We start from the raw sequence: 27,561 nt of genomic DNA on the forward strand, positions 1-27,561 counted from the left end.
ACCATGGTCAAGGCCCATAGGACTAATGCTGCATTTGGTGTCTGGCAGTGGGTTACAGGTGTACAATTAGTTCCTACACCCAGTAGGCTAAAATAAAGAAACTGTTAATAGACCATTGTGAATCAGAGCAGTAGGTCTGAGTCAGCAGAGACACAAGTGATTGGGGAGTCTGAGATGTTACTTGCAAGGATTGCTGTTAAGTTAGTATATTATATATGCTGGTGTATTGTCTAAATTCCTCCCAGCATCTTTTGTTTGCCTCAACTATTTATGGAGTTCTTTACTTTTTACCAACAGAAGTTATACTGATATGCTATTGATATATTTTTTTTCTCCACAGATGGAATTCTAACTGCATTTTCTTAGTAAATGAAGTGATTTCTAAATATAAAGTATATGTAGGCTCTGGAATATTTGAAGCTGAAAAGACCAGGTGTAAGATCAGAATTCTTGAGGACAGTATTAAAGATGAGTTTCCAAAGTAATTACTGAAAGTGTTTTGAATAATTTCCATCAAAACATCTTTCATGTTTGAGAACTGCAAGGGCCTTTTTTTCCCCCTCCTTTTAAAGCAGTAAGTGCAGGTCATTCTTCAAAACCATTTTTTTTCAAAGGCCGGATCCCAGTGTTGTTAAGGGAAAAATATTAATTTCTTAACTGTTTAATTATTTATACATATGGGATATTTTTGCCTGTAATATCTTACTGATAGGTATAATATCAGAATAAGGACTGCTACAAGGCTTACTCACTTTGCTGTAAATTAAAAGTAATTAAAATAATATAAGTTCAGTAAAAAGCAGATGTAAACTACACGTTGGTGTCAGAGAATAGTAAAGATTTTGTTTTCCATCTGAGATGTGTGGTTTTGTTGTCATGATCACTGGTATTTTGGGTCTATCCAGTGTCTTTGATTATATGTCAGATGTGGAAAATCACTGAAAAACAACCTATTGAAACTGTATATTGCTGAATCCCAACTGCTATGATGGACTGGAGCCGTGTCTGAATTCTCTGTTGCTCTGGGATTTGAGGCAACACTCTTGCGGGATTTACATGTACCATAAAGTGTCTTCCAGCTGGCACTAAATGCTTGTGAGACATGAGTTATGAATCCAGACAACTTTTTGCTATTTGAAGATTTCATATTCAGAAGGTGGTTAGGAACCTGATACCTGGATCTCAGCTTTTGTTTGCCACAAGAACTTGGGTTTATCTTCAATTAATGTAATCCTACATCTAAAGATGGAACCTTTTCTTTCTATTGATGTTAGGTGTCAGTGATGGAAGAGGAGGTAAGACAATCTAATGTAGCTGAAAAGAATAAGATGTCCCTTGAGTGGGAAGTGGCAAAAATAAGGTTCACAGACTATTCTGTGTTTCTTGTAAAGTGAATATTAAGTGATGGTTTGTAGATAACAGGTGTCCCATAGATGTCAGAAAGACTGCTGTGCAATGGTACATGTGCATGAGACAGTAGACACATTTCTAAACATACAAACGTGAGGAAGACACTAAAAATGGAATAATAATTGAGTACAAAAACTTAGTCTAATTTGAGTTCTGTTTTTAACTTTGTTTATATTTACACTGGACATGTGTCTAGTGTGACTGTCGTTGTCCACTGCTATTTGGAATGACATATTTACAGTGAAAAATTATGGTATCTTTTATTAGTCCAAAATTTGCACATCTCGTTTGGTGATTTTGCTTTTCAGTATTTGTTTGGTTAGTGTTCTCTGATGCATTGACTTCTATATTTGTTCTTCTCTTCCCTTTTAACTCACACACATTGCTTATTCTAAGTCTACGTTTTCAGAATTTCAGATTTCATCTTCTATATTCCAGTTTTGTAGTGTTGGAAAGAACCATGGTCAGCTGTGAAATCCAAAGGAGTTGAAAGCATTATCTACACTAAATGGCAAATATGTGCTATTAAGTTTAGGTATTTATTCTCCTCTTGTTGAAATGCATGCAAGACAAGTTTCTGAGTTTACAAGCAGTAAAAACAGTAATATCCTTCCTGAGTTGTGATCAAGTATAATAATAAGTTAAGGAATTCATGTTGCAAAGGCTGTGTTTATCGAAGTCTTAGGTTATCAAAGGCTGAATTTTATTTCTGTATTTCAGAGTACAAAACAAAACAAATCAGAAGTACTAAATTAGACCAAAAAAAAAAAAATAATCCCCAAACTAAAATAAACTGGGAATGCTTGTTAAATATGTATCGTCTGTTGATGTTTTAAAGCTGGTTTTCTAAAAGTTAGAAGGCCTGATGTAAGAATATCTAAAAAGGAAGTATTTTTAATCATGCAATTTTATATTTAAAGAAGTCTTTCAAAAACTAATTAGCACACATCTCATTGAAAGGAATTTACTTATTGAAATAAGATTATTTTATTGCAAGTACTGATCAATCATTTTTATACTATTTTCTATGCACCAGCGCTAAACAACTTCTGACACTATTGATCTCGAAAACCAATCTGATGTGAACAGTATGTGACAGAAGTTTTTTGTTAGAAAAAGATAGAATTCCGCCTCAGAAAAGCTTGTCATCCTGGAAAGACAAAATCACACAAAGTAATCTTCTATCATAGCATTTTTGATGCGGACTGTGCTTCTGACAGTTGGCTTTGTGTTAATTGTGAGCAAAGCTTTGTTTACGCATGCATGTCTTCAATGGATTATGGACCTGAAGTTCTTTCTTTGGTGGCACTGGTTTTATCTAATTAAGCAGCAGTGAAATAATTCTAATGCAAAGCCTTCAGAAGAAATGTCTTTGTATGTGAGATAGTTTATTAACCATAGATTTGAGGAATTGCTGTAGTTTAGCAAGTTCAAAGTAAAATGTCAATTGTATTATGTATATTTATGAAAATAGAAAATTTGGGCTTGCTCTATTACATGGGTATAACTGTGATAAATGCTATATAGATAGATCAAGGAACCTTTACTTTTTGAATTTGTGATGAATGACTGCATATCAGGCTATTAAAACCATTAGGCAGAGTCTTTTGAGAAACAAGAGCAACCAGAGGTTATATGGTGCCTCAGGCTATTGCTTCTCAACTTTTCTGGTTTCCACAAGGTAGCTATTAAAGAACCATAACTTATACAACTGGATTCTCAAATAAGACCCAGCAAGGTGGGCTTTAAAGGCTGATTTATTCATTCTGTTACTGTAGATACAATCCTCTTACTTGAATTTTTAATCCTTTGGAAAGGCATCATCGTAAATACCTCTGTATGTTTTTTTGTGTGTCTCAGTGTACTCTATATCTGTTACCTACTGTACTGCCCACTCACCTTAAAATGGAGAAATTAGACAAAGCACTACAAATTAACCAGATCTTTGTGATTCTTGCTGGCTGTATGCGTGTGTACCTGTTTTGCTTGTGTGTTTGCACATACACAAGGAAGGCATTGTAGGAAAAGGCTTCGTGTCCGTCTTGGCGGCTGGTCCCATGTCTTTGAAAGAAGCAGGTTGGTTGCTCCTAGGAAAGAAAAGTGGTCAGTGAGGTGGACCAGAGGGCAAGATGCAGCAGTAGTCTGTGCCCTAGAGTAGGCACAGGGATGCTCCAGGGATGTGCAGGGGCAGATACACAGGTGATCTTCGTAAGTGAAGGAAAGAACATCCTCTTAGGAAGTCAGAAGAGACTGTGGACAGATTATTGCTAGTCAGTGAAATTTGGAGCAAGGTAGGACAAAATATTCCTGTTCGGAACACAATTAGCACAGGGGAGGTTTTGTTTCGGTTGTTGTTGTTGTTTTTTCTTCTTATATTCAAAGCAAAACCATTGTCTACAGAAAAGCCTCTAGAGCGCAGAAGGAGCTTCTTTCTTCTTCCATTGTCAGAAAATACTTTAAGTGAATCTATGCTTGCTTTCATGCCTGTCTCAGATTTATTTCTGAAGTAGTGAGGTGTCTCCGTTACTAAATATTGAGCAGTGACTTCAGATAATTCAATAAACAAAGGCAGATACAATTTTGTTGTCATTTCCGTAAGGACCATAAGACCCAGTTTCCAGGTTAAATCACCTAGCTCAGACCTAGCAAATGATTCCTCGTACACTGCAACTGGGAGTCATGTCTCTGGCATGAGGCCTGAAGAGTCTGAAGTACTGTCTGCAAGAGAATTCAACTAATCTCAGACTCTGGAGACTCCAGATTTTCATGAGAACCATCTGCATGCCAATCCCACAGTAAAATGGTGAGCTGCCTAGGGAGCACTTACCTCCTGCTTACGAACTATTTCCAGATCCCTGCCATTCTCCCTCATCTCCTGGAGGTGCGTGTAGGTCTAGTAAGATCAGACATCCAAAGCTGGTGATCCCACTCTGGGCCTAGTGTATGAGAACGGGGGAATGGGTCAGTATTTATTAACACTGGTAGAAATTAATGTGGAAATATTGCACCCAGATATTGTTAGTCTAAACAGTCTGTGTAGCAGATACAGTTTTCTGCTTACTTCTGATATAATCTGTTTTTTGTTTACTAGTGAATCATAGCAAGCATATTTTACCGTAGTTTTATTTCATCATTTAAAATGTAAAAAAAAATTAGTGCAGTTGGCGTAATTGAATTTGGTGGCATGAGCCATGAACAGTGTGAAAAGAGTCAGTGGTGTGTGTTTGTTACTTTTCATGAAAGCACCAAAAGGGTGAAAGCTGCTGATTTTTTATTTTTTGTCAACGTGCCGTTAATGATCAACACAGAGAATGCAAAAATGTCTTGGTAGAACATTTTTAAAGGAGTCACAAGAGAAGCATCTGGGAGCCAGACTTCTCTTGTGGAAACATGCCAACAACTGTATTGTGTTTCCTTTCACTACAGCGAAGTATGCTGAAATGCCTTGTCTTCTGTCCTTTTTTTCAGTAAAATCATTTCTGGAATCAGACTATAAATTTGAATACTTCAACCCTGAGGATTATTAAAGGATATTATGTGGTTTAAACAAGATGCTTTCGTTATGATTCTATGTATGTAAATATTATGTCAAGTCACATTTGTCACTATTAGGGATATGTAGTTTTCAGAAATGGCTTTTAGGTTTAAATCTTGCTGCAGATCAACGAGTACAGGAAACTTTACTTGACATTAAAGACTTTTTTCTCTATATCATATAAATTTAAGCCTGAGAAATATAACTCCTGTACATGCTTGTCAAATAACACCGCAGTACAGAGTTATACAGTATAGGTTAGCTAGTTGAATATTTGATTGCTAGATGTATTTACGTAGAGAACTATTTATATTTTCTATGTAGATTTTAATAGCCACCACATTTACTTTAGCAAAACATCTTATTGATAAGGTTTATAAAATGTCATGTTGAACGCTTAAACTATTTATATAACTAAGAGCCATTACAGGTTAAGAGGACAAACAAAATTAATTTAGTTACAGTGAATTCACATAAATCTTTATAGTGTTTATATATACGAACAGTCTTGTGTGCATGCACACATATTTAGGCAAGCAGTCGCTAGTGCACATTCCTGTGAACCTACAAGACAACCATGGAATCAACTTCAACTACATTACTTGTTTTGTTCCTTTGAGGTATGAATTTACATCCTGTCCAGTAGTTGCAACTACTTTTTTGGGGGAGAGAGAGGAGGATAGAGGAGGGAGGTTTTTTGTTGTTGTTGTTGTTAATTAGCTAAATAACCAGATGAACCTGTAGAAACATTAGGCACCAGAAGCTTTCCTTTATGGTGTTGAGGCCTACTAAAAGCAGTATCTTAAAATACTTTATACTATCTTCTAATGTTTAAGTATGGATTTAGGTAAGATGCCTATTGCCTGGATTTTGTGGGCCAAATTTGAGGCTCTAGGAACATTTTTTTTTTAGAAGTGGAGCCAAAACTGCTTTTGTTGGAAGCTGTTGTGAAACCTTACCTTCAAAGGTCCTTCTGCTCAGGTATGCAAGTTATATAATCTCTTGATCAAAAAGTAGAGATAACATTTTAAAAAGTGCCAAATCCAAATTAACGAATTTGTAAGGATCTGTTCTGAAGTCACTTATGAAACCTTGTTTGTTCATCAAATATGTTTTTGTTTTCTGAGTTTAATATATTCTGACCAGTTCACTTAGCATATAGGATGAGAAAATTCTAAGAGGCTTGATTTCTGAAAACAAATTTCTGAAATAATGAATTTAATTGTAAACGTATAGTAGCTGTGAACATAAAGACAGGGAAAAAATGAATGACTTTCTGGAAGTGGCTCTGTGTAATTTCTTTTATTCTTCATTATAATTATTGTGTGTATATCCACGATTGAACTTGCTTGTGATGACCTTTATCTTTTCTCTTGAGAAGAATTACTATTATCAGGTCTTTCTTCATGAGAAAATAAAAAGGTCAGTGCAAAACTCATCCCTTATTTCTATGCAGTGCACATTGCACTTTGGCATATTTGTATTGAATTTTATTAATAATAATTAGATCATTTTGTCAAAGAAATTTTACTATTCCAAAATCAGATATTCTACATGGCCTTTCCTAGTATATGCTCTTGCTTTTCCTGCTTCTTTCTACCTCCTCTACTGCCAAGGTTGCTATTGGTGTAGCTGAGATTTTACATACTTCTATTCCTCCTAATTCTGTCAGCCAAACTAATTTTATTTCTTCTTTTATAGCCTTAAACAGGCAAACTGCTAATTCTTCTGCATCTATATCAGCCTAAGAAGAAAAAGATAATGTAGAGAATGTGAATTTGTTATCTTTTTTAGTTGAGATTTTAAGTTATTTTTTGCTAGGAACTGAACAACTATGTTGATTTAGCTGTCACTCAGAACATGACTGAAGGTTGCTTATTTGCAAGGGGAGCTTCAAGCAGGCACTCCAAGCAGGAAGCTGAGTTCATGAAATCTTAATATATTCATAATTAAACCCAGGAATTGCCTGTATCTCTGTGGATTGTTCACTTGTCCTAATGAGTATATTCTGTTCTGTCATTCAGGTGACTGAGCATGTTTTTCCTCCCATTGTGATACTTTGCTCTTAAAGCCTGAAGGGCCTTGTGAAGCCCTTGAAACTGCAGCTCTCATACTAACCAACAACCTTTGCATTTGGCAAAGGAACAACATTTATGGGCTCTGAAGAGGATATAATCTTTATACAAATTGGTTGTGACTGCAGAATGGGGCGCAGACAGGAAAGCAAGGGAACTGGGGCACTTGGTACTGAAGAAAGGAAAGAGAATAAGACAGAGAGAAGGCAATCCCACATATTCAGGTCTCAACAAGTAGGGAAGGTAAGTTAAGCAAAGCATGCTCCCACATTTCCTGAAAAATTTGTAAAATTACAGTAGAGTGAGAAGATCCAACTGCTTGTGTTGAGACAAAAATAAGATTTAACACTGCGTTATGCAGCAACTGTAGATGACCTTGCCAATAACGCTCATTTTTTTTTTCTCTTGTGTGAGAGCAACTGCTTTTCCTCCAAAGAGAGAGATGTGTTTTTTTATTACTTAATCTTCACACTTTTTACCCTAAAACATCATAGTAAATATTTTCTACTAGAATTTTTCTTTTCAATAGGGCAGTGAGTAATGATATAGTATCTCCCTGCTTCTATGAACATATTTTTATAATCTGTTGCCATAGTATGTTTCATATTAATGGGTACGTATAAGATAATATTGCAGAAATTCAGTGTCTTTTTCACATGTATTTAGAAACATGTCCCTCCCCCAGATTGTCCAATTTGATTATTTCTATCTACTACTACACTCTGTGAGTATTCTTCATGGCAATAGTTATATGATTCAAACAGCATTTTTCTACAGCAGACTAAGGAATTGTAACCTAAAGTGTACTTTGTGTTTGTCCCTACTGGGACTTTGATTTTTTTGGTTTATTTAACTCTTTAGTGTAGCAAATGTTATGACTCCAAAATGCTTTTGTTAGGAAGAAATTGTATCTGCTTTTTGGTTTTGATTAAGCCAAACCATAACATATGCTTAGGTTCATTGAGTGGTGTCTCAGGAAGGTTGTTTAAAGAGAGAGAATTGTTTGCAGAAAATCTAAAAGTGATATTCTGGGACTCCAGTATCACATCCTCTCCTTCTCACTGTCTTTTTCTCCAGCATTTATCTGGAGATAGTTGATTACAAAGTCTACTTTGTGAGTAACAGTAGCATACAAGAGCACCTTTTTAAGATACAAGAAGTGCAACAGGGAAAAAAAAAAAAAGCCAGATTCCTCAAGGAAGTCAGTAAAATTTACATCTGGTGTCTTAGCAAAGTCTGGACAAAATAGTTGTGTTCTGTAAAGTCATTAGCTTCAACTGTATCATACATGAGACATCAAAATACACAGATCCATATAAACTGCAGCTGAAGAGCTTAGATTTTCAGACAGTGTTATGGAGTACCAAAAGAAGTCAAATGTCTCATAGAAACTTGATTCAGATTTCAGAGTTGGGGCAGGGTGTCGGACTTAGCAATTTCCAGAGGTCTCTTCTATCCCAAATAAGTTCATGAATCTATCTTCACCTTACACAGCCAGTGGTATTTATTCAAGGCCATTATGGGGACAGTACAACGTTAGTTGTAATGACAAAGTTCTGTTACTGCCTACTGGTAGTACAGACAGAGTGGTGCATGTACTCAACCTTGCCAACTCTGGAATTTAAATAACAATCATTTTCAAAGAACTGATTAAAACTTGCACAAAAAGAATCAGTTAGAGGCCTGTCCAGTTTATCTGGTAGTGTATTTGAATGAAACCTTTTGCATCTGTTCTGGAATCAGTCTTGGATCACATGTGTTGAAAGGAATTAGGGCTGGAAATTGGCGTGGGTTCTGTCCTCAATTGAAACTAAAGCATCTCAGTACTCATAATGCTTTTATTTAAAATGTATTTTTATATCGTTCAGCATGTGGAGATCTCTTTCGGTTTTCTGTTTGAATACTATTCCATATTGGCTGTTTCCCATGATATTTCTGAGCACAGTGGTGAAGATTTCCTCAGATACAACTTCTGCTTCCACTTCCACTTTCATGTCACCTCCTCTACAGTCCCAGTGTTTAACCTGTGTCTGTGTAGCCCATTTCTGTCTCCATCTTTGCTGCTGTGGGAATCAACGTTTTCACTCAAGCTTGTCATGCAGGAATATGGCTTCGCTGTGAGCCATTGGTAACTATCTGATCCATAGAAGTAGGGTTAATGTAAGAACTGTCATCTCTTCTCTCACACCAAGAAATTTTTAGGTTTAGAGTCTCCTCTAAATAGCAACCAGCTTGTTTCCCACTTCTGTCACCCTCCTGGAGGCATTTTCATCCCCAAACCAAGTACCCTAATACAGTCAGATGAAGATGTATTGTTATTTATTATAACAAAGCTGTCTGTTGTCCTCTCCTTGCTGCACCCAAGGTCCTGCACTGTGGCTACTTGAGTATACAAGAGCACCTTTTAAAGTTAAGAAGTGCAATTGGAAAAAAATACACAGTAATTCTCAAGGAAATCAGCTAGTGTATGTACAAGTGTGCATACAGCGGGAATACTGCAGATGCCTTCAGCTCTTGAGGCTGGGGAGCATCGTCCTCTGGAATGCTAAGTGAGGCAGCATGCTGGCCCTGCACAGAACAGGGTGTTAATTCTTATTCCTTTGACCCCAGATGGTCTTTAGCCCTCACAACTAATGCTAGCAGAATGTGTCAGTTTGGCCATATTATAAAAAAAGGATTTTATGTACTTAAATTTTGTGTCCTTATTGTTACTTGTTTGGAATTGTTTAAATGTTCCTTGTCAATAGTCTTGTCTGTAAGAAGCTAGTTCTCACTGTTTTTCAAAATTACATAGCTGGATTGATTTATGTTTCTTATTAGAATAATAATCCATCTGTTACGGGGTTAAGTCAATTCATAAAATTATAAATCTGGGAGACAAAAGGTCTCAACTCTTACCCACAGTAAGCATTTATTCATGTTTGAAATTTCTTGTTTACATTTGTACAGAGAGATTATTTGGTAGGGAAAAAAGCAGTGGGGGGGGGGAGGAGTAATACTCTTGGTGTTAATAAGCCATTGTTTCTTTTTCTTAAGCAGAGTAATACAGAGAGGTGTGCTGTTCAGTGGCAGCAGAGTTCTTCATTGTACACACTTTTTGTGTTTGCATGCATCTCTCATCCCTGCTGAGTACAATAGTAAGGGCACTATGGTCTTTAAAATGGACTATTTAATAATACAATTTTTTTTGGGGGGGAGGGATTGTCTTACAAGACCTGTTTATGTGTTTATAACCTTTTGACATCACAGTGAGATTTCACATGAAGACATATTAATGCACATTACAAGCATATGATTGCTTGTATCATTATGAAACTGATGAACAATTACTTCATTGCAGTGGTTTTTATCTTAACTGATCAAAACATCTTCCAGTGATTTTTATAACAATATGTGATTGGAATAACAACTTCACATGTTGTAGAGTTCTGTGCTGCAGCCGAGAGGCATGTAAATACAAGCTGCTTATTTGCAAGAAGCTTCCAGATTTGCAATATGATTGCTATGGAAACCACACAATGAAAACCTTATAACCATCTGTGTGGTTTGGTAGATTTTGCTGCATAGCTGAGCTGTTTTTGTTTACTGTTATTACAGTGTTGAATAGGATATATTAACCCACATGCTGGGATTATCCAAGGTATAAACTAATGCTGTGCAATGGCAATGTCTGTCTCAGAGATTAGAACACAGTAGAAAACCATTTAATAATGTCATTAAATTAGTGTCTAGTATACGAAGATGGTTAAGGAGTGTGTTGGTAGAGGAAACTGCTAAGTTTATGCATATTTATTATGGAGATACCACATTCCAGTGTTGGAATGCAGTGCTTGAGCCAAGCTCTAATCCATTTTATATGCAAGTGGTATGATATTTTTTTCCCTTTTAAGAAAAAGAAATTGGAAGAAAAATCTATTGATTCATGTCAAAAACTCAGCTAGTGTAGTGTTCATTGTTCTCTTTTAAAATCATGTGGATGATAGAATCATCTATGATTCTCTGTTTATTTTTCTGTTCTTTCTTCAGACTGCAAAATAAATAATTTATTTTGAACATCTTTCAGGGACTAACTAAAAAAACCCAACAACTTAATAAATATAATGAGTTCCTTGTTGCATTGTCACTGCAAGAATTTTGGAGTTGGTTGCCATTAGGGTCTCTGAGTATGGAACATGTGCCTTAAGGACCAGATGTTTGTTCTTTGGATCTGCATGCAGCTCTGGAAAAGTTCTAGTTTGATTAATGTTGATTACTCTCGTTTTGACATAATGAGAAGGTAGAAAAGATTATTTTCTTACTGCAGTGGCAGCAATGGTGCGAAGAAGAGAAACTCTGTGCCAGATAATTTTAAAGGTCTGCTTGACTCCTTTTATGTGGTATCTTAATAATACTGCAAGACTTCTGCTGTGTTTTTTAAATTCTACTTCTTTTGACTCTATTCCATATTGCAAGATAAACTTCAGTATGCCAGATCTGAGCACAGCTGTAAGTCCCTGGGTAATTGAGACTACTGTATTTAAAGGACATCACCCACATTTAGTCATTACTTCAGGACATAATACCAAAACCCACTATTTTTGCCACTGTAACCCAAACTTATTGCATCTACTGCACTGTATGATTACATTAGCAAGTAGTGTGGACCATTTGCAACCAGTTTGTAAAGTACAGGTTTGCGTTGAAGACCTAATGTCTGCTCTTGCATGTTTCAGAAAATTTTTCCTATGGAGTCATTTTAGTCTGACTCAGACTGAATGCCCATTAGCAGTTGGACTGTGTTCAGTGCGGTTCTGGAGTGCCTCTTCCAGTCTAGTTGCACTTGAAGGGTATCTAGTTTTTCCTCTCTTTGACAACTCTGTAGTGTGAAGCAAAGTGTTTTAAGTGGGGATGGTTGGGATCCAAACTGGTGTGCTAATGTTGACAGCCTTTGTTTGAATTTGGGACCTCTTTAGTTTTCAAAGAACTATGGTTCAGACATTTTCGTGTCTTCAAATATAGTTATGGCAAACTCTTGTTATTAAGTACGTTTTTTAGGAAGAGGAATGCATATGTACTGTTTGTGTGAAACCACAGTGCAATTTATATATATGCAACTGTATCTTATAAAAATCTTTTCAAACCTCTTCAGCTGTTTTTTCTTCAGTTGAATTGACCTCTACTTAAGCCATTTCTCAGTTTGTTAGTCTGATGACCATGACAGTGATAGAGTTAAAATCCACATTACATTCAACACAGAAATTGATATGGGTCTAAGAATTTGTTAATGTGTAAGACCAGCATTTATTTTAATCAATGTATGATACCGTGTTGGGTGAAACTTTGTGGGAAAAGGGAGCATCCCAGAAAATATGACTGGCACTGGGATCATAATACCTGTGAGTGGTGTAATTGTGGTATGGGAGCCATAGAATGACAGTGCCTCCTAGTGCTCCGGACAGCACATAGGGATGTATTTTTGCCATTTATACTCCAATTCTAAGTGCTTAAAACAAACAAATGAGTGTACTTGGAAATATGCCACAAGTGGTGTGCCAAGTTGGGGAATACATTTAAATGCAGTAAACAGTTTGGAGTGTTTTGTGTTGTACTGCAGCTTCAGATTATCCCACTTCTATTGTGCGTATGTGTGCGTGCGTTTTTTTTTTTTTTTCCAGATGGCAAAAACTCTGTGTCTTAGTAGGGCAGAAGTTCAAAGCTCTTTGTACAGTGAATCTCATGATGTAACTGTAATATTTGTATGACTGCGTATATAGGTTAGCAAACAATTATGCATACTTATTTCAACAGGTCTATTCTTGTGCTTTAAACATCTGCTTTAATGTTTGCAGGAACAGTCTTGCGGGTAGATTAAATTTTTACAAGGCTAACAATCCTTTGAACTGTTGATATAAAATTCACTCTTTGTCAAAGTAGATAGGCAAATTACATAGAAGTAGCACAATAAGGAACATTTTAAAAAGCTGTGAGTTCTTTACCTCTTGTCTATCATTAACAAACTATTAAAATAAGCTGCTGAAACACGTGCCTTAAAAAGAAGCGTGAATATCAGTATGAGATGTGATGAGTAGCAACACCTGCTAATTCAAATGTATTAAAAGTCCAATTCTCGATTGCGAAGTGGGCTTATTAATATACTATTTCTTCATTCAGTGAAGCATCTTTTTCAGTTGTAGTTTACTGTAAGGGCCAAGGTAAATATGTTTCTACTTTTTTATGTCCCTAAAGAAAGAATACAATTTAAAAAGAGCTCATAGTTTGTTCATATTTTGCCTCAACAAATTGTTGACTGACTTGTGCAGAGCAGATCTTGTGTCCCTGTGCTGACTGAGTGTGAATTTACTTGTGTGAGGGTATGGGGATGAGAGAATTCCCCGTCTGTATGGGATGAGGAGTATGGAGCGCATCTTACGAAATCGCCTATGGGGATTTTGGAGTGTTCCAAGCCTGCTAGCCAGAAAGCATGCTTTAGAGCTGATCTCTACCAGGCTTTCTCTTTTCTTCTAAACTTGCGCTACGTTATTTGATACAGTCTGGTTTGGCTAAAACCATGGTCAGCCTCAGTCAGCGGGAGCACTGAATGTGTGGCATCTGTGGTGGCTGCGTTCCCATCATGCAGGTGACTAGCTCATGTGCATCTCAGTGATGGTGCTAAAGATAAGATAACCTCTTCCTTCTCTGCATACGCCTGTGTAGAACTTCTGAATTCTTGTATGGGCTCAGTATATTTTCACTCCTGAGTCTGCTTGTCTTGATCCTGGCAAGAAATGTACATAGCAGAAGAGGACCCTCATTCTAATTGTTTTGGAATGACTGAACAACAGCAGAGCTGCAGCTCTATATTACCGTATTCAGAGCAGAGTGCAAAGGGAAACAGATGTTCACAACTGAGATTTCGAAAGAAAGCTTTTGGAGTGTTTGGGTGGGTGGGGAAACCACAGAAATAACAACGCTCCAACTTCTGTACAAATGCAAAATAGTAAACAGGGCTTATGATCTGGAAATGTGTAGAGTGTGGCTTTCAGACTGATGTGGGCTGTAATTCCTGTCAGCTGAGGTATCCCTTCAGAATTTCATTTGCAGTTATGTGTTTTGCAGAAGAAAGTGCTTCTCCAAAGGCTGAAGTGCCAAGAAAATGGAGCCAGGAGAAAGTTACCACTGTTTCAGGTAATTAAAATCTTTCTTTTCTATTTTGCATATGTACTTTCTTTTTACCTTCATTTTCTTCCCTCTTCCCTTTGCTGTTTTAAAATAATGTTTTTGTAGCTCTCTAAAGCTGTCTTTTTCACCTGGGTATTTGATGGCAGCAAAACTGCTTAGCACCACTTAGGATGCATGAAAACCACTTGAGAAGGATTTATAAAGTAAACCAATTTATACAAGGTATTCCTTCCTGAATTACTTTGTAATGACTCAATTAGCTTTCATTTCTGCACAAAGGAGATTTAGTTGCATAAATTAGCTTATCATCATTGAGGAAGTGTCACTGCTAAAGGACAGTTTATAGATACAACATGCAGTTGCTGTCAAACCTATAAGAATGTAATATAGACATCTGTGTATACTTTGTGCTTGAGCAGAACAGACTTCTGCCATTCAGAGACTAACAGGGGACAACAAGTTGCCCAAGGGACTGGCAATGTAGACGTCTCTGAAAAGGTCAACTTGACACAGGCTCTGACAATCGACCCAAAGCTCTGTCTTCTTTGATAAAAATCAGATAAACTTAAGACCACTAATTGATCTGCAGCCTGTTTAAATGTTGGCCATGCATATCTTCATTGCATATGATTACCACAGAAAGCAAATGAATTGGCTAAGAAATGCCAGAGTCCAGTGACAGCAGCATAAAAATTGGAAAAGGACACAAATGCCCAGAAAGGCTGTGAAGGATATTCTCTCAGCTTTAGCTTGGCAAACTGCCCTTGTGCTAATTATCTCTGGGACTGGAAAAATAACTGCACACACCATGTCCAGTCACATGACCAGACAACTTTTCTTGACAGAAATGTATTTCCAGTTATGCTTAAAAACAAGATATATATGTGCTTCAAGGGCACAGACCTTTAGATAAACTAGTGGTGATTTGACACAGCAAGTAGGGAAGACTTGCTTCTTATCAGACCTTACACCTTTTTGAGATCTGCTGCATTGTAACCGTGACCTGCATTGACATGCAATCTGGCTCACCTTCCCCCATCGTACATAATACACATCATTCTTTCAGGGCTGTCAAGGAAAGGGTGGGCAAAAAGAGTTCCTTTAGGAAGTAGCTCTGCAGTGTTCTTCCTGTTGCAACATGTGGAGAGGAAACAGAGGCCTGATTTCCTGACCTGTACAGGAAAGCAGGAACAGGTTGCTGCAAAGAGTTTTGGGTTGCTTTTCTTGGAAAGGAAACAAGAGCCAAGTCATCAAATGCTGTTAGCATTGTGCTTTGCTAAAAACATGTGTAAGACAGTATGACTCATTACAGCCTTAGCATTTAATACTCATTTAGACATTACCGTAATTATAAGAGTGTGTTGTCATAATCGAGCATGGGGTCAATCCAATTACAAAGCTGACAGGATTTTTTTCACTAATATATTATCTTGAAGTTTTCAATGATCATAGTTTTAAGAATTCCAAACCTTTGCACCTTCATTTTTGAAAAGTTTCAACTGCCATGAGAAGAGCTTTGTCTGTCTTGCTAGCGTTTGTAGTAATTTCCTGCACAATAACTCTTCTCCCCCAGTATTGAATTAATTTCAAGCAATAATTTTACTGATATTAAAACAGTTAACACTGAAAATTTGTTAGACTTTTAGGGCTGAGTTGACGTAAGTATCTATGATTGGCATCACATCATAAATATCTAATCTGATTTAAGAATATTTCTTGTTTTTTCCATACAAACAGCACATACATTCGCAGAAAATATTTTGCAAATTGTCTGTGAGCTCAGCCTAACAAGTACAAAACCCCTCTTATTTTTTACTCCTTTCTTGTCCTAACCCATGTGTACTTCAAATAACGTTCAGACTTCAATTCTGTTAACCTTCCAGTCTTGATTGTTGACTGTTGCTGCTGGATAGCTTTTACATTAATTGCTAGTGGCATAATTATTTAAAAATACCAAAGCATATAAGAGTTTCAGTTATACAATAGGACTTACCGTGTCTTTTTTGCTACTGCTATAGCATTGAGGCTGACTATTTCAGTCAGCATCATGTTCTGTGCTGCTTTAGGGTAAATGCCTATGTAAGTAAGGAACAACAGGAGAAAGGAAATCAGAAAGATTATACTGAACAGATTGGGATAGACTGATGGTCAAGTCCAAATAAATATTCTACCATTATTTAGCCCTTATTTTATATTTTCTTCTAGTTTATGGGAAAAAGGGCAAATAAGTAGTTACAGGCACTCTTTGCAGTTTAGGACATCATCAGAATAAGCAATTTTTTTCATTAACTGGGTACATCTCATCTGAGCATTGAGATCAACACTGAGTTTGCATTGAAGAGTGCTTGTATGAGGCAGAGCCCTTTTGGTAGCATTAATTTTAAACTTTACCTGTCTCCCCATCTCTAAGCTTTCAGTATGGTAAATGTTAAGCACATCAATGCCAAAAAAGAACACAGTAGTATGTAATAATTTTCCAGTTCACCTCTTTCAAATGTTAAATAGCATAAAACAGCCCAGACCATGACTAGTAACTGTTGAATATGATGCTATTAACTTTTTGAAGAATCTGATCAAAAGTTAAGGAATGTGAGTCAGAACTGCAAGCTGCTTAATGATCGCATTAAGACATGGGGCACTGAACCACAGGAGTGAAATGAAAATGTACCTATGTGTTCCTTCATTCACAAGCAAGCTGCAAGCAGGTAGTGTGGAACTGGTAGCTATAAGTCACTACCGTAGCACAGTTTGTTAATTTGGATGCCATCACTGTTGAAATGGAAGATCAATGAAAGTCAGGCACAGCTGTATTCATTCTAATTTTTCAGTGGTGCATTTCCATGCTTAGGTCGTAGTTCCAGATTTTGTTTTGGTCAGTGTAGTTTTTCTGCCAAGTTTGTGCTCAGAAATGGCAAGTGCCAAAATTGGCACGAGGGAGGAGGCAGGAAAGGGACAACCTGCTGTTAAATTGGCTTAGGCTACAGTGGGACAGCACACTTGAAACCTCATAAAATATGGACTCTTAATCTGTTTTTCCATTTTTTTCTTCTGTCTATTGAGGCTGTTAGAATGTTCTTACAGCTTTGTTTTTCCTTGAGTAATCCATTGGCATTCTTAAGTTTTAAACAATTTACAACATTTGAAGTCTGTGCTTGAGAGATATAATTGTCAGATTGTTACCTGAACTGTTCACCTTTCTTTCTTCATGCCTGCATTGTTAGATGCCAGTATTTTTCAGTCAAATAAGCAGTCTGAGCCTACCATCAGGAAGGCTGGCAGCCATTGCTGTTTGATCTGTCAAATAAACTCTGAAGTGTTTTCATCGGGATATTGGACAAAAGTGTCTGTTGTTCCTATTACTGTTACTGGAAAAACAGAGATGGCAGAAGAAAACCCTGAGGAATTCTTTGTAGAAGAGTTTTGGAAACTGTTGGGTAGTTGTTCATCCAGATAACTGTCCAGGAATGAAAGAACTATTTCCTGGAGAAACAACCTATCCAAGATCCCTCTCAGCCATTTCTTGTGGTTGCTAATACGAAAAGCAATGGGTAGGTAAAAACAAACTGCCTTGTACCGTCTACTCCACGTTTTAAAAATAATTCTGTTTTGTCATATCTTGTTCACATTTGTGCTCTACGTGACCATGCCTTCCAAATACAACAGACTTTTGTTTAGCAATTATGCCATGATATTTTTTTAAGGCACAAAACATTTCACAGTGCATGGGAATAAAGTATGATTGTGACGAAGTAATTCCAACAAGTCAATGCCTTTTGCATTTGAACTCTAATTGGCACATAAGTTCTTGCAGCTAAATCTACCAGCTGTTTTCATGTATCTCATTTGTTTATGAAGGTCCACATAATTTAATTACTATACATGTACCTAATTTCTTCATACAGGTTCCAGGTTTTATTTAACCGTTCTTCAAATGCAATCAAATTAGATTTGGCAGGGTCATCTCTAACCAAAAGAATGGCTGAAGCAAGAAAGAATGGGCTTGTGTTTCACAGAGTTTTTTGCAGCTTTTTTGTTGTTGTTGTTGTAGTATCTCTGTGTTTGTGAAGCACTGTGAATCATTTTATGAAGTGTTTTGTCCTTTAGATGTGTAGACTTTGAAGTTGTATTTACGCTTGGTGTTTATGCCTGTGTAGTTGCTTAGAGAATTTAGAGGAACTCGTGCTGATGGGTATTAGAAGAGATTTCCCCTTTGGAATTAACACTTGTTTGAAGATCAGCATAGCTGGTCACAAACTCACACTGGCACTTCTTTCCTTACCCTCTCACCCCTTTATTCCCCTTTCTCTTCCCGTGGTATATACCAGTTGCTCCAAGAAACGTTTTTCAGAGAAATGTGACTTTGATATGAACAACTCCTGGTCTTAATTTCATTTCACTTCTGACTAACTAAGCCATGGTTAGTCTTTGGGCAACGTTTTCAGTGTAGCAATAAGCTTATTTAAAAATGCATCTTTTCCAATGTCGCCATGTTATTAGTTGAGTCACTTTCCCACTTCATGGCTTAATGAAATGCTCATGATGAGCATGTAGGGAGAGATGTATGTTGCTCAATGTGGGTTCTCTTCTGTTGCTGATGTTCCCTGTGCAACTCCCATTAGTGTTACGAGGAGTTACTTCAGGCGTGTAAAATGCAAGAAGAGATCTCAGGGTGATAAATATCAATGTGAAAAATCATGACTCATTTTAGTGCAACTCTGAAGAAGTGAAAGTACTGATTAATGTATTTAAAACCCAAATCAATAAGACTATTGCTGAAAGATTTGAAAGGCTGGAATATACCGAAGTAGCTCTTTAGTTCTTTCTTACATGGGCTTATATTATCTTTTATGAGATGGGGCTGGGAACTGTGATCAATGCTGAACCAAAAGAGGTACTCTGATTTAATATTTATTACAAATTGATTTGGTGCTAACCAGTGTTACCATTTTTAATTGTTTAATGCTAAATTGATGAATAATGAGTTGACAAATTAGAAGGGCCAATATTCAGAGGTGCAACGTTTCATACTAATTCTGTCTTCCTCTTGATATTGTTCTGTCTACGCATTTTTACAGTAACAAAATCCCTTATTTCTGAATAGTCAGTAGTCTTTTCTATATGTATAAATCGCTACTTTTGGTGTGATGACAGAAGAATTTGTGCACTGATAGTCAGAACGCCCTCTAGTGCTATATAGTAAATGGGAGCTGCTAATCACCAGTTTATGGAAAATTAAATGGTGGCTAACTTGCACAGTGGCTCTAAAGGCAAGGCTGTGAATGTTTAGACATCAAAACAAGATAGCACATAACACAGACTGAAATGGATAAATAGGAAACAAGCTCTTCTGGCTCATCCAGGGAGAATTAAAATTAAAATCCAAGCATTTGTCAAAATGGGGAAAAATACAAGTTGAATAGTACTTTATTTTATATAGCGTGACACTTCATCTCACTTGTTACTTGATATTTCAGCAGGATTTTTTCAGTAATAAAGTGAACCAATCATGATTAAATTGTAAACTATAAATAATGGCGTAGAGTGCTAACGACATGCAAATGTAACTGGTATATGTTGGAATAACCAGCAAGCCTGCTGTTCCAGGATCATATAACAAAACTAAGATGACAGCCTTGATCCAGCCAGTTCAGTGATATTTATGTTATCAGAATTAGAAGATAGCTTCCCAGTGATGTAAATTATTAGTACGTATACATTCTGTCTGGTTAGTGTATACATAATGTAACTGGTCATCTTAGTGGTATTGCTTACATTCTTCTTGCATTAACTCATCACACTCGATTCTCATGGAATTAAAAACAGGAAATAGTTTGCAGTGTAACAGAAGCTCCCAGTGTATTTAACCGTGTGTAAGTGCTGTGTTTCAGTAGACGCACTCTGTATTGTAAGTGTATGACAAAGCATTTATTACTGTGTTATTGCCATATTACAGAGCAAAGAGTGCTAAATAATCAATCAGTTAATGGTCTGTATGGCAGCTTGAACACAGCACATCCATTGTGCTTATGCTGTTAGAAGGATGAGTTTATGGCTGGAGTGTAGTTGCATGTTTAGCCAGAGCTTAATGTCCTAAACTGGAGCTGACACAAATATTTTTAAAATGCAGCTTCAGCAACAGTTTCCAAGTTCTCCAATATTTCAGAAGGAACAATCCAAGATTATCTACAAGGTTCTCAGAGAAGTTATTTAGTTTAGTTGGAACAGAGGAGGGAGGGGAAGCATATCACAAAATACTTACTTTGGCTTCCTTTCACAGATTATTATTAATTATACTCTAGCATTTTTATCAGTTTCAAGTTGAGATACAACCGTGGCTTGCTGGAAGTACATTAGTAGAGGAAAACTAGCTGTTTTAAGTTGCAGCTGTAAAATGCTTTGAAAACCTGCAGCTACATGTCTTCAGTGATACAACTGTTGCCAGTGAAGGGCTCACCTATTAAACTTGTTTTCCACTTGCTTTTGTGTTATGAAGGAGCTGTTTCTACCAAGGGGATTAAGAAATGTGCACTAATTAATTGCTTTGTAGTACCTGAAGGTTTAAAGAGCAATGTTAGTCCCTCAATTTTTATCTTTTGTAATTGGATGTAATTTTCTTTGCAGATGGCAAAAATACCGATTATGCCAATTTCTACCAAGGTTTATGGGACTGCACCGGAGATGTACCTGACGAGTTGTCATTTAAACGTGGTGATGTTATCTACATTCTCAGCAAGGTACAGCATGCTACTGAGGCTAAAGAGTTGTAAAAAGAGAGAAGCACAGAAGGGCACATTCCCACAGTCCTATGGGGGGAAATTGGCACTCCCTTTCAGATCCTTTGTTTGCAATCAGATATTCCCTGCAATTAATTATTTTGTCAAATGAACTATAATCACATTTAAAACATAGCCATGTAACAGGAATTAACTTAAAAGCATGTTTATTTACTTGTTAAATCTTGGCTACCATTTGTTAACTAATTTAACAGGAGACAATGTGCTTTCTGCTTGTAAAAGTTAACCTTGTAGAATTTTAAATTATCTTCCATGTTATGTTTTTGGTTTCCTGTTTTATATTTCTGACTGTGCTGATTCTGACTTTTTGGGCATCTTGCTAGAGTTTTTTTTTTTTTTTTTTTTTCTCCAAACTGTGCTTTCATCTTTGTATGTGTATTGCAGTTGTCCTGACAGCTCAGATTTCAAATTTGTTTGCTCTGACAGATTTGGGCAATTTTTAATTTACTACTTTCCTGTTTGCAAAGCAAATGATGAATATAATTCTTCTCATTTGAGGTGATGATAAGCAATACAAGCATGAAATTTAATTTTACTTTAATGTTTCTGAATTTTATTATTTTTCTCTTAAAAACAAACAAACAAAAAATCTCTCATAAACTATGTATCTCATGGTCCATTGAAGTGTTCTTCTGAACAATTAATCACAGGAAATTTTTCTTTTCCCCAAACATTAGAAAAAAACTGATTTTTTTTAGTTTTCACTTAAAAAGCACCTTTTAATACGTATCTCAGATGTAATTGCCATTCAGTAGAATTTATGCTAAAGATGTTGTAATACACATGTAGCTGCATGAAAGCTAAAGCCATCTGTTTGTGTTAGTTTCAAACTCTTCAGTTTTGTCACAGTTGCTTTAAATCTTCTGTGATACCTTTAAATGCAGTGTTTTAGGGATAATAAATGTACAGCTTCTGTTTAAATAAATTTAAGATTTATAGGTAGAAAGATAGTCCCATATAAAAATATAGAAGATATATTACTAATGTAATGTGAACATGTATGTCTTTTGAAGCATTTCAGTGTCACTTAAACTAATAACTGAATTACATTACTACAGGCAGTCTTCAATTGGGCAGGCTTTCATACAGTTATACAGCACTAAAGAACAGTACTAATTCTTTAGTACACACACACATCCCCCCTGCCCCCCCCCCCCCCCCCCCCCCCCCCAAAAAAAAAAGGGGGGGGGGGAAGCCCACAAGCAAGCAGATTGCACTGCACATTTGCCTTCTGAGAATTGTACTTTTCGGTATGTTATAGGCACTAATAAAATCTTAATCTTCAACTTGTAGGTGAAAAACTCATTTGCTTTTCCTCAAATAGTGAGGAATTTAACTTAAAAAATGGAGCAGAATAAAAAAACACAGTAGCTTAAGGTGTCATCTGTATATCAACTGTCTTGTGACCATGCCTTGATTAATATGTAATCAGTCCTTGAAATAGGCCTGCTGCGGCTCCAGATATATAGGGCCTTTCTGTTTGGGAATGATTTTTACTCCAAAATAGAGCCCAGAAAATTCAGCCCTGTTTCAGTTAAAGATTGTTGCAACTTTTTCAGAAGAATAAGTGTTGGCCGCTACTGTCAGCTCTGAATTTAGGGTCCTTGGAGGGGAAAGTGCCAGGGAATTATCCATCTTACCCTTCTACTTGGTTCAGTTTCAAGGACTGATCATTTACAGGCTCTTTGTCTGGTAAGTGAAAATACAACCAAAGGAAAAGTGAGCCTAACCATCCTGAAGTGGGTCAAGACTTTTCGTCAAGAAATATTTCTTAATCCCCTACATTAGTACTTGGATTTTGTGGCAGTTGGCAGGACTCCTCAGCAATTTTTTTATTTTTTCACACCATCTAGTGGTTGAAAATGAGAGATGCAGGTACTGACAGGAGCTGATGTGTATATATCCAAAATGGTGTCATAAATTCAGCTTCAGCTTGAACCCAGCTATGGCTTTATTGCCTTTCTATCATATGTCAGGTAGCTATGAACATTAGTCTTGAAGAAATCTCATTTTGCTTATGAGGAAGTAAGTACGGGCATAGTAGTATTGTGGTAGGAAGGGTGAGGCTTTAACAAACTGTTGAGCATATTTGTGCAACACGTAATAGTTCTCCGTTTTACAGTGAAATATAAATGGTATAGCTTGTTCTAATGAGTATAATAAAATAGATTTTTATCTTCCAGCAGTAGTTATGCCAAAGCAATGTATTTTACTGCTTTTTAACTGTTTTTTCACATACTTTTAGAGAAATTAGGGGAAAGTGACTATGTTGTTTCCAAGAAATGAGATCATTAGTACAACTGAAGTAATTATGAACCAGTTTTGAAAATGTGGGCATTGATATAATTTAAATAAAGCAAGAGCAGTATGTTACATGTAAGTTGTAACTTAGGTGTATGTAGAAGAAAGGTTTGTTGGGCAACATTTACTTACTAAAATAGCTAACCATTATGCAAAGGCAAACGCTTAATAATTTACTTTAAATCAAGCACCAAAAGTCAGTGTTAATGCAATGAGCATGCATATACACTGATAATCCAAATACCTATGCATGACTAGAGTTATTACTATACCAAAGTGAGTTTTCCTTGTTCAGAAGATGCGTTTAAAAACTATTTTAGCTATTATCTAAACATTTGTCTATTGTGGCTTTCCCATGGCAGCTGTCCAATGGGCTCTTTATTAAAAAACAATATATTTTTTATCTTTTTTTGTTGCCTTTGAGAGTTTCCTTCAAAAGTTGAGCCCTTAATTTGAGAAGTAACAGGAGAACTGTTGCGGTAGTATATACTAGCTTAATTAAAACAAACAAACAAAAGCCCTCTAACTTTTCAAATAAATAGATCAAAGTATCTGTACATTTATCATTTGAATTTATTCCTGAATATTCAAGTGGCTTTTATAACTTGCACTACGAATCATGTGAACTTTCAGAGATTTATACACCCCTCTTTCACTATGCGGTAGAAAACATTTTATAGCTCTACTCAGTGAGGGACTCATTAATACGATTTCTTAGTTAATATTGACTATTAGAAATGCAATACTTGGGCAGCCCGTTTTCTAAAATGATAGTTGCTCTTAATTCCTATTCATTTATGGTCTTGCCTTTGCTTTCAAAACCACATGACAAATGGGAATACAATCCATGATGTAACAATTCTTTTTATAAATCTTCCATAGCTCTTATTCAGGAAATCAATTTTCAGTAACAAAGCCAACTGTGAGTGTTGGTGGCCATATTTTTTAACGTTTGGTATGAACAATTTACCTAAGTGCAGCAGTTGCAGTATTTATTTGTTTTGTGTGCATATTTCATGTTGGGAAACCCCATAGTTTCATAAGCCAGATGCAAATACTAATGGAAGTTTATCTAGACATTAGCAGGCACCCGCTTAGCAGAATTACTGACATTTCTTAACTTTTAACCTAATTTAATTCCCACCACATTTATATTTGCAGTAAAGCAACAAATAATACTTAAAAATCAGAAATTGTATCTCAAACTGGAATACTCCTTCACTGTTATTATTTGAGTATGTGCTAATGTGATATAATGCTACTCACTCTGGTATTTATGATTCATGGAAATCTCATTTATGACTTGACTTTCATGGAAAATTCTAGAGCAAAAGTTTGAGTATTAACTTGGCATCTAGATTACCCTTTATTCAGTAGTTGTATACTTCCAATGTGGGAGATTTTTGTTCTTTCAACACAACAAATGTCTGTTGAAATACTCAAGCCATACATACAAAACCTTTATTTTTTGTGTAGTGAAAAGACAAAGAAATCTCAGAAAGATAGCTTGGATTACCGCTTATGAAATAGAGTACAGTGCAGCTGTTTCATAGTGAGTGTGAACATTTTGTACACTATGTGCATAATCATCATAAAGTATATTTATTCAGTATTTTCCCCCCCCAAAGATGTCAAAGGCATACTAAAATCCCACGTGTTTTTTGTCAGGCCATTGTCTGACTGTTCATATGCAGAGGTGTATTTAATGATCATTTTGCTTTTCATGATCATACTGTCTACATCTACATTAGCAAACAGGGTGTACCAACAAACAGGAGCAGATTTGCAGGGTGAAACACTTCATGCTGAGGCCCCTGTGTCCACACATCCCTAAAGGCTTTTTTGTCAGAATAGGTCTGCTCTGGTTTTGTGGAATGAGTCTAGCTTAGTGGTTGGAGCACATTAAAGTGCATCTTCTGGTTTAGTTTAATCTGCAAGAAATTCAGTTTGTGTGCTCTGAGACTGCTCTGCGAAGTGAGCCGAGGTGGGGAGTACTGGGAGATCTGCCTCAGTGGGACACTTCTGATGAAAACTAAGATGCAAGTTCATCTTAGTTTAGGAGGCACTTACTGAGCTGTAAATTTTCTTCTGCCTTTTCCTGGTGTATCCTTACAGAGAAATAGACTAGATACATGGCTAAGGGAAGAGTGAAGGCCTTTCAGTGGGATGTTAGTTAAGACAGACTAAAGCAAAGCGATTCTCGCTCTGTTGGTTTGCATACCAATAAAATGTAAGCATTTACTTACGTGATTTAAAAAAACGTTGGCGTCATGTCATGGGAGAGATAATAAAATGGCCTTTCTGTCAGTGCCAGTTTTGGTTCGCAAGTCAGTCAGCTTATTCTGATCAAAAGCTTTCAAATTGGTGTCTATTTTGTCTCATGACATTGTAGGAAATAAAACCTAATAACACTACCATACAGTAAATCTGAGGCTTATATTCTTAAAGATGACTATTTTATTGCTGTCTTAAAACAACTCTACCTGTGAAGAAGTCTCATTCAGTTATCTAAAACATTTGTCATTTTCTGCTTTTTAGAGAAAATGCTGTTCTGTGCCAAAAATACTCCCTTGTTGATAGTGTATCATTCAGCAATTACACCAAAGGAAGTTCTAAAATTTTTTAGCTGGCTTCAATCTTCTGGATGAATTAGAGGTGTTTTAAAATATTATCTTGCCAAAATTGCCCCCTAGGATATTCTTTGAAGAAAGTATTCTCCCTGTTTCCCACACTTCTTTAGATCAATAGGAGAGGCTACTTAATTTAACCCCAAACGAGGCAATAAATACATTTTGCTTTTCAGTTTTAAGGCTTGCAGATCTTCAGTCTGTAAGTTAATATTACTTACAATGCCATGGGAGAGGGTAGGAGAAAAATCTTGAGTTCACACGCTTCAGCGGCATGTTTTTTGAATACAAGTCCATTGTTTTCTTCTACACATTGAAAAACAATGATGATTTTCAGCAACCCCCCTTTTTTTCAACAAGAAAAAAACACAACCAAACAACAACAACATACCATATGTATTAAACAATAGAGACTACTTGTACAAGGACCAGATGTTCTCAACTTTTGCTGAAGTCAGTAGAAGTTAACATGGTGCAAAGCATCTGGGGGTCCTCATTTACTCAGAGGGTCTGTTTCTAAAGGTGAGAAGAGAGACTGCTAAAAATCCTTTTGCATATCAAAAATCTCTCTTCTTGCATATCAAAATCCTCTCCTCTATAGTTAAAAAAATAAATAAATACCAAACTTGAATAAATCTTGGATTTAAAAGATATCCGCAAAAATCAGATAGTGTATTTCTACCTCTTGTACTTTCTGCAAATGCAAACTTTTAAGGCCAGTATCTCATGGAGTCCTAGGTGTATACATATCAGAGCAGTGAGATTGGTGGAACGGGATAAGAAGCATCTGCTCGCAGGGTGTTCAGCTGAGAGCCTCTGAAGAGCCTCTAAACCCTGATGGGATTTTTTTTCTAACGTCGCTGAACAGAGGGTGTATTGCCAGCATGTTAAGTCATAACCTGTTCCTTGTTGCCTCGTGAAATTACTTTACTTTGGTTAATAAATTTCTGCTGGAACAAGACAAAACACAAACACGCCACTCTCTTACAGATGGTGAAAACGTAGAAGTGGCTTAGAAAGCATTTGGTTGTCTGTGAGGGTGGTTGTTCTATATTACTTGGCATAATATATTCCACTACGGTGGTGTTTGTATTCCAGGGGTTGTGTTAGCCTCTTCCTCCCCCTCCCCTGCCCAACATTGCCTGCTATGGCAAATGTGCTCAGAGTCACGTGCCGGAGTTGTGGCCGCACACTTGTGCATTCTCCTCATTGCAGGGTGGCTGGATTTGACCCAGCCCCCTCTCCTATCCCTCTGTTTGCCTCGGAGCAATTCATTTTGCAGTTATTGAATTTCTTTGGAGAGTTATTTTCATATAGCGAGCATCACAGCACCTCTGGATCTTGATAGCCTTTCTACATAAGGAGAAAGAAGCTTTGTGTTAGTAATTACCTAACATTGTCAGGAGCTGACTGCAGGCCTCTTTCTAGTGATAACAGAATAACCACATAATGTAGCTTTATAGCACATGATTAATAGAAAATAATTACACATCCTACAAAGGGATGCAATATTTCTTATAAATTGACTACAATGGTTTCCTGTAGATTAAAGGACTCTTCATTATTTTATCAGTCCTTCTGAAGTATAGTCGCTTGCCTATGTTAGCAGTGATGTTAAGAGCTGCATGTGGTGAGGGATACCAGATGGTAGACCCAGAGGT

General features: G+C 36.6%; 1 protein-coding gene across 2 annotated transcripts in view; it reads left to right on the forward strand.

Annotated features, from left to right (window-relative positions):
* The window catches only part of SKAP2 (src kinase associated phosphoprotein 2), a 116,937-nt gene that overhangs the window by 83,458 nt on the left and 5,918 nt on the right, over positions 1-27,561 (forward strand). For both annotated transcript variants that reach the window (XM_027450966.3, XM_021274203.4), the window contains 2 exons: positions 14,116-14,184; positions 20,800-20,912. In XM_027450966.3, the coding sequence (XP_027306767.2) occupies positions 14,116-14,184; positions 20,800-20,912 (182 nt within the window). The remainder of the gene's footprint in view (positions 1-14,115; positions 14,185-20,799; positions 20,913-27,561) is intronic.

Source organism: Anas platyrhynchos, chromosome 2 (assembly GCF_047663525.1).
Source record: "Anas platyrhynchos isolate ZD024472 breed Pekin duck chromosome 2, IASCAAS_PekinDuck_T2T, whole genome shotgun sequence".
Taxonomy (NCBI): Eukaryota; Metazoa; Chordata; class Aves; order Anseriformes; family Anatidae; genus Anas; species Anas platyrhynchos.